Here is a 10405-nt window from a genome sequence, read left to right on the forward strand (position 1 = left end):
AGAGTTTTCCGACTTACAAGCTCGTCGCATTTCCATTGTGCGAATTTCTTTTTTGGTCCAAAAAAGATTTTGCAATCCGATAATTTTCCATATATGAAATTATGCTACGATTATTACAATAAAAAGGTTAATGCAATTTTTGATTTAATTATAATTGTGTTGCTGTCATAATTAAAAAGTCTCGAACTCAATGCTCAGAAAGAAAGAGAAGCAAATGGAGAAAGAGAGAGAAAGAGAGAAACTTGAATATATTTCCAGCATTTTCAACGCTAACGCTTAAGCCAAAAAGTAATTATCCATTATTTACTTTATTTTACAGCTCACACAGACAGACTCATGAATTCGGAGAACGAGTGTTGCCTGAATCTATTCATTCGAGTACTCGGATCAGACCCAGAAATTAGCATAACAAAAGGCTGCTGCACAATCCAAACATTGCTAAGTCGATTCTTAATTTTCAATTAAAATCCAATTTGTGCACAAAAACGCCAAAGAGTTTTGCACCCATTCGTTTTTGCATTCGGAATGAATTATAACTTGTTCCCAAAACCCCAATTTCCACTTCCCACCAACCCCACCCAAAGCAATCCGACTTCCCACAATCTTAGCTCAAACTCGATTCCAACAAAATATTTGTTGTACAAATCCGTTGTCAATTGCAAACGGACAGGCAGCATGTGAATGGGATGGTTTTGGTTTGAATAACTTGTCTCGTAACCGAAACTGGAACTTTTGCTCGCCTTCCTAAAGTCCATTGTGGTTGCTACGAGCTGGAGTTTAAATATAGCAATAAAGATTTAACAAAACTAAATCAAATCTTTGATTATCATTTAAACATATGTAGTATTTTATTAAAAACTTTAATTGCATGCTCACATTCTAATCAATAAATATGTATTAAATTAAAATAATAAAATTTATATGAATATTTTATTGTCATAAAATTAAAAGTCAATCATTTGAGTCTCTTTCGAATTGGTAAGCTATACATCAAAATATGCGTATCTTATAGTTCTCCTATTATCCTTAAAGTTAAAAAGTTTATTTGAACATTTAAATGTCAAAAATTTTAAATCGCTTTTTCAGAAACAAGAACAAAACTTTTTTTTTAAGATCGAAAAGTTCTTCAAGCAAGTTCTTGAATCAAGATTTTAATCTTAAAATGAGATGTTTTTTATTTTAAAATGCATATTCAGCTAAAAAAAAAACTTGATTTAAAGTTTATTCAATCTAAAAATTGTTATTTTTTTTAAGATCGAAAAAATTTTAAGTCAAGATTTTTAATCTAAATTTTTTTCTCTGTCTATACAAACCTGCCTATAACAATATCAAGTGCTTTCTTAAAAAAATATTAGTCCATCTATTATAATCCCTGAGATCTAGAAAATATTTTATTTTTACAAAAAGAAATGTTTATCGGAATTCAATTTTAATTTCAAATTTCAATTCGTTGAATATTTATTAACATTAACATTAACATGATCTTTAAAAATTTAAAATAGCATCTCCGGTTTATACAAACTATCCCAAACTAGCAGTTTTGCATACTCTGGTAAATCGATAATCGTGACCTCATTGCTTATATTTATAACACGCTGTATTTGATCTTTCGTCGAGGGCTCCCAAGTAACATGCTTAATTTCCTCACAATTTGGATTGGATTTGGCTGCAAATGATGTCCAAATTCCCACCAGGCGTTGAATGGTGAGATACTCACCCGATGTTTTCTCCAACTTCCAGGATTGTGAGTTTCTAAATAAATAACTCAGCTCATCGGCATGTGAAACTCCAGACTTGATGTCATTCCCACAGAATTTTTTACGATAGAAATTAAAGTCTGGCGAATCGAAGTCAAAACGATAGTAAAAAGTTGGAGCCTTCGAGTAGGCCAAACGAGCCTTCAAAGTGCGATGCCAACCATGCCAATAGACTTTGTACGAATAGTACTAAAAAAAAAAAAAAAAATACTACGTAAATATTTATAAATAGTTTGATTCAATTACTTACATCCAGGAGTGTCATTACGTGCTTGGAACTAGGAGTTTCATCCCCAAAATATAGTTTAATTAACTTTTCGCTAAACTTTAGAATTTGTTCATCGGTGTTGACTAGACGAACGTCGTAAGGCACGAATCGATGAGGATCTTGAGTCAAGGTATCCATACTCTTAGGATTTGCCTTTAGGCCTGGATACATGAACAGTCCCTCAAAGGAACCACCGCCCAGCATTACAGGCAAATCATTTGCCCAAGCATCTCGCACCATTTCCAGTTGCGACTTAGGTACCACACAATCCGCAGTCACATAAGGCTCCACAGTGGCTCCAAACGGATAAAGAAGTCCGTTGCGACATTCCTCAGGTGTCAATAAATTATGATTGACCAGCTTATAAGGCTCCACACTTCGCAAATAGTCGAACACCTGGCGATCAACATTCTCGCCGTCGTAGCCATGGAACTTAGCCAGTCGATATGCAAAGTCCGAGGGTGGCGTATCGGACCAATAGTTAAAAAGTGTACCTGACATCGGAATAGCCTTGTGAAAGAGTCCACGCGTTTGTTCCGTGCACATCATATAGTGGGTACAGCAACCGCCTGTGCTGTTCCCAAAGATGGTAATGTTGTCGGCATCGCCGTTGAAGTAATAAATATATTTCTTGACCCATTTAAGAGCCAACACTTGATCCTTAAGGCCTGCATTGCCAGGTACATCCAAACTGGGGTCCTTCAGACTTAGAAAACCTATAATGCAGAAGAGATTGAATAATCAATTAAGGTCCGTGAAACAACCAATATAACCAATGTTTACATCTGCTACCGATAGGGTAAGAAAGGTATTATAAGTTAGTGCCGTCAAGAAATGTTAGTAACAATCAGAAGGAGGTAACTTCGACCCCATCAAATATATATATATTCTCTATCAGCGCCAAGAAAATATAGATGAACACCTAGATCTCAAATAGTACAAGAGATACATACATACAAGAGATACATACATTCTAATGTGAGAAAACACATATTGATTTCAAGAACTTTAAGACCCAAGTTCTATAAAAATAAATGATCTTATAGTTTGAAGACCAAAAATATTGTTGTTTTTTTTTACGACTTATTTGTTATTTTACTTTTAAGGATTCCAGTTATTCAGTTGTATGGATATCACTTTAACTTACGAACAGAATACCTCCTCTCTTTGACTGCAATAAAGAATGGTTCGCGACAGTACTTCTAACTGAGCTATGGATGGATTGCAGAGATTTGTATCCTGAATCTAAAAATGTTGGTCTTATTTTAAGAATTTGTTCTTAAAATAGTCTTACTTCAAGACCAAAATTTTTAAGACGAATGTTCTTGATTTTATAACTTGGTTTTTTTAGTGAAGGTGTTTGTTGTCTTACAAAAGTATTTCTTAAATAGCTTTCACAATTTTTATCTTATCGCAAAAAAATTTTGGCGTATCATAAAGATTATTGTTATTATTGTATGTACCAAACATTGACTCTAGTCGACAAATGTTTGTTTTTCGATTTGTGTAAATTTGCGGGAACGAAAGTGGGCGTGGCAAAAATTTGAAACAAACTTAATAACAAGTGCTGTCGAAAAAAAATTCTATCTCTTATTGTCTCTGAGATCTAGGTGTTCATACGGACGGACTGACAGGCGGACAGACAGATATGGCTAGATAGTCTCGGCTGTACTTTATGGGTCCTTCTGCGTATTACATACGTTTTCTGCAGACACAAAGCTATAATACCCTTCTACCTTACGGGTAGCAGGTATAATTAGAAGCAGAGGCGCTGCTTTTTTATCTACATTCATTTGTATAATTTGTATGTGACATAATTTGCGATACATTAAACTCCTGTAGTTGAGATAACCCAAGTCTTACCAAAACAATCAACGCGATAGTTAAACGTTACCAAAATCACATCCTTGGCCATAAAATAATCTGGCCCATAAAGTTCTCGTGAAGCTTCGCCTACAGTAAATGCACCTCCAAAGATATACACCATCACCGGTAGGGGTTTTTTTGTTTTAAGCTACATGAATGATCGATAATTATCGTTCGTGACAATCAATTAGTCTGCTTCGATAGTCACCTGTTTGGCATATACATTTAGATAGAGGCAATCTTCATTCCCATCAATGGCACCCGTGAGCATATTTTTCTGAACCGGCTTCACTCCAAAATGGGTACAGTCCAAAACTCCAGTCCATGGATCGGCCGGTTGCGGTGCTTTAAAACGCAACTCTCCAAGAGGCGGTTTACCAAATGGAATACGCTCGAAGCTATAATACTCGTCGTCATAGAGAGTACGACACTTTGTTCCCTTGATCTGACCCTGTGGCAGAGAGATTTCATATGTCTCCAGACTTTAAATTATAAATTCAAGGTCTTATTAATTTTCTTCTTTTCTAATACTCAAGTAAACATTTTTAATCACCTTCCCGACATTGTGTTAATAAGTCGACTGCTTGAAATGAGTGTCTTTCGCCAACTAAACTATTCATATTGCTTATTTATCAGTCGACAGGCGCTAAGCTGAACGATATACAGCGCAGTCCATTTTCACAAGTCTTCATACAAAATACTGCCATACAATCATGACCAAAATATTTTTAATGGCAATGCAAATAACAATTAATAAGTGGATAAATTGTGGTGCATAATAGATTTTTTATATAGAAAGCGAATTCAAGTGCAACTATTTAATTCGTTATATATATAGAATATATAGAATATGTATTTCGTCTACAATACAGGGTATTAATGCTTCACCTCAATGTGTACACTAAGAAGCTATTGTCTGAGAAGCCACTGGCAGTAATGGTTTGAATTTACAAAGGAGGATTTCAGGTGGTCGAAGCTTCCAATGATGTCCGTATTTTATAGTCCGTATTATTTTATTCGAAAAGACATTGTCTTGTTCTCGTTAAACTATAGGCTAAGAACTTTAGGTGAGTTAATCATATTACCTAATAGTTTCTGGAATAATACTATTTTCCCCATTAAAACAATGGATTAAAATTCAAACAAAAGTTTGTTTTTGCTAATTTTACTTCAAGACATTGAGTTTCTATATATGTATGTACATATGTATTATATGCATAGCTTGCTAATAACTGTTGACCTTTGATACTATCTCGCTCTGAGCAAGAGACTCTTGCTGTCTTCATTTATGTTTTCTGTTGAGCGCTTTTAATTGAGCTCTTTGTATGTCGCTCTTTCAATGAGCAGTGCGTGAAGCGAGAAACGCTCACACAATGAGAGTCAGATCGACTGACCGAAAAACTCAACGCAAACGGTCTTCACATTTACTTTCGTTGTTAATGCAATTAATATATGTATTTCGACTGTAAAACAGACGCTAAACGTGCTTTGCTTGGCTTTACTAAACGCGACAAAACGATCTTGAAACAAAACAGAATAGAAAAAACGGTTTCGCTCTGAGCTCGAGCGAGCTCATTCAAGAACCCATAAATCGGTTGCTCTCTGAGTCGTCTCGTAGAGTCAGAAAAAGACACATGTTTGCAGACAACGAGAAACGGTTGACAGTTATTTGTGCGCTCTGATTAACATATCAGGCGTGCTCCAGTATTCACTTTTCGTTTTCGTTTTGGGACAAAACCGAGATTTTCTTTTTTAGATGATTTGTGTTTTGGTCAGATGTAAACAACGCGAAAAAATACCTTTTGTATGTCCAATTTCCTGCGTGGATAGAACTGACATACGGATAATTTTATCATGCATAGATGATGATTTATGCTACTCCTGAAAGAAATATATTTTCCTTTTGTTTTTTTTTTTTTTGCAAATAAAGATTTAAAACTTACTTCAAAAAAATCAGTGGAGTGGCAATCAGCTGCTTCCCACAAAAAAGAGGATGCCACCTTTTAATTCGATTTCATTGCGTTCAACTATTTCAACTATTTTTTATGCAATTTTAGCTTTTAAGTAATTAAATAAAACAAATTAATTTTTAAATAATTTTCTCGGACTTAATTGCACATCCTAAAAGTATGCCAAGATAAATTTAGCAATTTTTAATTTGATGAGTGCTGCCATTAATTGACGACCTAAAGGTATGCTTTGAAAGAACTGTCTTCATTTAATAAATACTTAACATACAGTCAGCGCCACAAAAAAAGCCGCACTTTGAAGGTTTACGAATTTTTAAATTTCAGGGCCTGTGATTTCATTATATGGTTGCGGACTTTTTATTAGAGGTAACCATATCAAATTACCAAGAATCAAATCGAAATTGCGTGACCGGCAGGGAACAAAATAGGAGTAAGTAATTAAGTGTAAATAAATAGTTTTTCATAATTTTATTTTAATTATTTTCGGAAAATTATTTTAACAATTGATTAGTTAACATTCAAATTATTACGAGTATATATTTGAAATTAATATAATCTAACTAAAAATGTGTCGTACAAAATATAAAATTAAATATAAAATATGTACTTATGGAATTTATGCAATTTTCATGCAAAGTTAATATGGGAATTTTCGCAAAAATCGAAAAGTGTTTACTATTTCTAATTTCTTACATTTATTTGCATAGTTACGATCGCGACTCAATTTTCTGGCCAAAATAATAAACTGTTCACTGCCAGTGGAGAATAGTGCCAGCAAAAAGTTAGCTAATATCTGTTGAAACTTGTCATCCAAAATGTTAATAACGTGGCATGTGCTGTGGCAAGTCCAATGGAAGGACTTCAACGTATCCATTTTGACGGATTTGTCCACCTTGTGACATAGGGAGAGAAACTTTTGCTGTTCCGCATCCAACCGAAAGATAATCTCGTACAGTTCTGCAAGACGTAAATGCGACTTTAACCCTCGTTTGGTCTGAAACAGACCGCACTCAATGTAGTTGAGGTACTCGGCGTGCAGAGCGAGCAATGCATCCAATGAGCTTGTGATGCTGCAAGCATCGTAGAGACTTTTGAGGGCGCTGCCCAGGATATCATTTAAGAAGTAGTCACGCAGTGTGGTCATGAAACCCATTAGCTTGTCGATGAACCCAACAAATCGCTCAGCCACCTGCAAGGCATCCTTGGATTGATCGAGTCCTGTGCGCTCCAGGAAGTGCACTTGCTGGCGACGAATGCGCTCGCAGAGCACATAGTCGGCATGATGCAGTTGCCACAGCGAGACAAAGCAGGAAGAATACTGCTCGATGCGATCTCCGATAAGCGGTGTCCAATGGCAAGGTAGTCTCCATCGCAAAAGGAAGGAAGACCAACATTGTTTGCCCTTACCATCTGCCTCACCCTCCAGCTTATCCACAAACAACTGCTCGTTGTGCTTGTCCAGCAGCTGCTTCATCAAGTTGTCCAGGAGCTGCACATTATAGCAATTCACCGACTGCTCCAAAGCGGGCTCCAACAATTCGATCAGCCCCCGAACAAAGTTCACATCGGAGAGCAGCAAATATTGATGCAGTTTGGAAAAGATTTCCAGCGGAGTGGGCAGCAAGTTCCCCAGCTGCAAAAGCAATGCCTTGGATGTCTCTTGTTGCCGATCTAGTATGATTTCTTTGAGTGACTCTTCATCCTTTTCCTCGTAGCATTTTCTGCATGCTTCATTCAACTGTTGCTGCAGCTGCTCGGCATAAACGGACGACGTTAGCTCAACATTCAGCCACCTACGTGCGTATCTATGACTTCTGCCCACTCCGAGCAGCAACTGAGCCAACTCTCGATTCAGAAAAGGCGGCAGCAACTCATCAATCAACTCGAAGTACGAATGCCAATAGAGCGGACCATCGGCGTGTTCTTTGTGCTCCACAATAAAGTACAACTGATGCAGCTCCCCGTTCAACAGCCACTTGCTAATCCTGCCCAGCAATGGATAAGTGGCCAACAGCAGCCACTGCTGCAGCAGTTCATCAAAGTGCGCATTGAGACCAAGCTGCAGATGCAGCGATGTCAGCAACGAAGCTTTGCCAGAGTCGAGGACACTGTAGATCTCGCCATACCATTGAAAGCGCAGCTGATGGTCCCGTGTGTGCCAATAGATACGCAGCATATTCTCCGGCTGCAACTTCTGAGTCTCATGGTAAGCATGAAGCACCAGCAGCTCATCCCGCAGACAATAGGCCAAGACCAGGCCACTGTCATCCAGCTGCGACAAGCGCTGCAGCAGATGCTGCGTTTTCCCGTACAGATGACCCACATGACCGATGGAGAGCAGCAAAAAGGATTCGCTGATGCTCTGTTGATGATGCGGAGAGCGCAAGAGCAGACGGGCTTTCAAGGCCGAAGGCTTCAGCTGCATGCAGACAGCTCCCAGCATGCCGGTGAGTACGTCACGTTGACGAGCCTCCTGACTGAGGTTAATCCACTCGCCACGGTCGCGATGCTGCCAGCGCAGTGACTCGTACAATTCTTTCTCCTGCTCCGTGAGAAACTCCTGCAGTCCCATGCGAGCCACCACATTAAGGTTCATCCCGTCATGGGACATGTTCTGACGCATTATTATCTTGATGCGCTGCTTAATCTCAGTGCGATTTAGTGGACAAGTCTTGGTGGCCGTCAGCTCCGAGAACTGCAGGAGCTGCTCAAAGAAATCTGGTCCCATGGGATCAGCCTCAGAGCACTGATAGGCGGGATTGCTTCTGAAGGCGAGTATAATTGGGCGAGGTGCTGCAATCGCATACCGCTCATGCTGCCACCGACCAGTATTTGAACTTGGCAGAGCCGACAGCTCTTCTATTGTCGAATAGATTCTGCCTACATCAGCAGCCCCATCAATCACTGTCTGATTGACCTCGTCGCGATAAGCATTTTGCATAAAGCAGAGCTCCGATGGTTGCTCCGACTCGATCATGCTCAAAAGATCTACATGATCTCCAGGTTGGTATTCCAAATTAACTGAATAAACCACCGACTCCCTGAGTTGCGTATCAGCTCTGAGCACATAAATGTCCTCAAGTATAGTCAACTTTCTCTGCTCCTGTTGCCACTTGAATCCTATCCACTGAGTAAACGAACTCGACTGCTTCCGAATGCACTGTAAATATGCAAATGCGTTGACTTTAAACTGGACTGGTAAATACTTTACGACTTTGCGTTCCGTTTCCCATTTAAGATCCTTCTCACTCATAAGCATCTGCTGGCCAGAGCCCAACAAGGTTGGTAAATTCTCATTCTCTTTGACACAGTCCAACACAGTTCTCTCTTTGCACAGCAACTGTAATTGACACAACGCATTGATTCTGCTCGCCAATCGAGCACTCTCGAAGTCCACCTCGTTGATATGGATAATTTTCTGCACCAGCTTCATCAGTCGATCTATATACTCCTCTCTATAAGCCAACATGGCACTAAGCGGCATTACCTTGGGTTTGTTCGCATCGAAGAGCTTGTAGCAGAGTATCAAATAGAGGCGTCGTTTCCGATCATCGGGCTCTAGTTTGAGCAGCATTCCATGCAGATAGAGAAAGAGTTTCGATCTCAATTGTAGAAGTTCTAGCAGATGGCGATCCTTGGCATTGTTTTCCAGCGATTTAAAGCGCTTCTGTATGTCCAACACTTCAATGTCAGCTCGTGGCTTTTGTGGCTTAAAAACCTGCAGAATGTGATCCAAATTTGGATGACTGCAGCCCAGGGAAATGCTCAGTTTGCCAAGAAGTTTAAAGACCTTGTTGCGATCCATGACAGAGGGAGCCTCCGGTAATTTCTGCTGCTCTTCAGACATTATTTAAATTATTTGCATTCGATATTGTACTCTATGATTTGTTTTTGTAAATTTTCTAATCAGCACTACATTGGATGATAACGTTCTCGGAGAACCTCAGAGAGCAAGGTATGTTAATCTCTACTCACGTATTTTCAACTTGTCAACGTGTAATTGACTCATAAATCAAAGCCAACAAACTATAGCATTCAGCAGAAATTGTCTTTCCACCTTTTGGCTAACTTTTCATTCATTACGCCCAGCAAACGAAAGAGATAAAGGCTAAAATAGAATGAGAGAGAAAGAGAGGCTGAAATGTATGAGGGCACTTTTAACCTAAGAGCGTAAAAAGTTTTGCCACCTCCACAAAAGGAAAGGAAACTATGCACAGATAAGTGAAAAAGATTATATATGCATTGTACTCAAATTTACCGCCAACATCAGCGACAAAAACCCCAAAAAAGAGAACTCAAAGAACAGAAAAAAAACATGAAACTCAGTCACCGAAATGACACACAATTTACGTGCAGGCAAGTCAAACGTAAGCGGAAACAGAAACGGAAACGGAAGCAGCCATTTAAAAACACGACACTGGAGATAAATTGCGGAGTGAGGAAATAAAAAGGAAGCTGTGTAAAAAGTCTGAATCAGCTTACAAAAGTGTTTCAGAAATTATCAATGTGATTTTCGCCAACCAAAAAGGTTTCATTTTTAAGCC

General features: G+C 38.6%; 2 protein-coding genes across 2 annotated transcripts; both read right to left on the reverse strand.

The window, feature by feature from the left end:
* Positions 1-1484: 1484 nt before the first annotated feature.
* LOC117565137 (esterase B1-like) lies at positions 1485-4494 on the reverse strand. The gene is made up of 5 exons (XM_034244107.2): positions 4445-4494; positions 4100-4373; positions 3889-4039; positions 2008-2741; positions 1485-1946 (listed from the first exon to the last, which is right to left on the reverse strand). The coding sequence occupies exons 1-5, from the start codon at positions 4453-4455 to the stop codon at positions 1494-1496; spliced, it is 1623 nt and encodes a 540-aa protein (XP_034099998.2). The 5' UTR covers positions 4456-4494; the 3' UTR covers positions 1485-1493.
* Positions 4495-6435: 1941 nt separating this feature from the next.
* Positions 6436-10151, reverse strand: LOC117565216 (uncharacterized). Its single transcript, XM_034244226.2, has one exon. It carries the CDS (start codon positions 9706-9708, stop codon positions 6499-6501), a length of 3210 nt encoding a protein of 1069 aa, XP_034100117.2. The 5' UTR covers positions 9709-10151; the 3' UTR covers positions 6436-6498.
* Between the last annotated feature and the right edge of the window lie 254 nt (positions 10152-10405).

This window comes from Drosophila albomicans, chromosome 2L (genome assembly GCF_009650485.2).
Source record: "Drosophila albomicans strain 15112-1751.03 chromosome 2L, ASM965048v2, whole genome shotgun sequence".
NCBI classification, from domain to species: domain Eukaryota; kingdom Metazoa; phylum Arthropoda; class Insecta; order Diptera; family Drosophilidae; genus Drosophila; species Drosophila albomicans.

Bases quoted from the DNA above. Each gene is read 5' to 3' on its own strand.
- LOC117565137 (XM_034244107.2), bottom strand. The intron at 4,040-4,099 runs GTGACTATCGAA...TCATTCATGTAG, and splicing joins TAAATGTATATGCCAAACAG to CTTAAAACAAAAAAACCCCT. The intron at 1,947-2,007 runs GTAAGTAATTGA...TTTTTTTTTTAG, and splicing joins ACGTAATGACACTCCTGGAT to TACTATTCGTACAAAGTCTA.
- LOC117565216 (XM_034244226.2), bottom strand. From the start codon at position 9,708: ATGTCTGAAGAGCAGCAGAAATTACCGGAGGCTCCCTCTGTCATGGAT.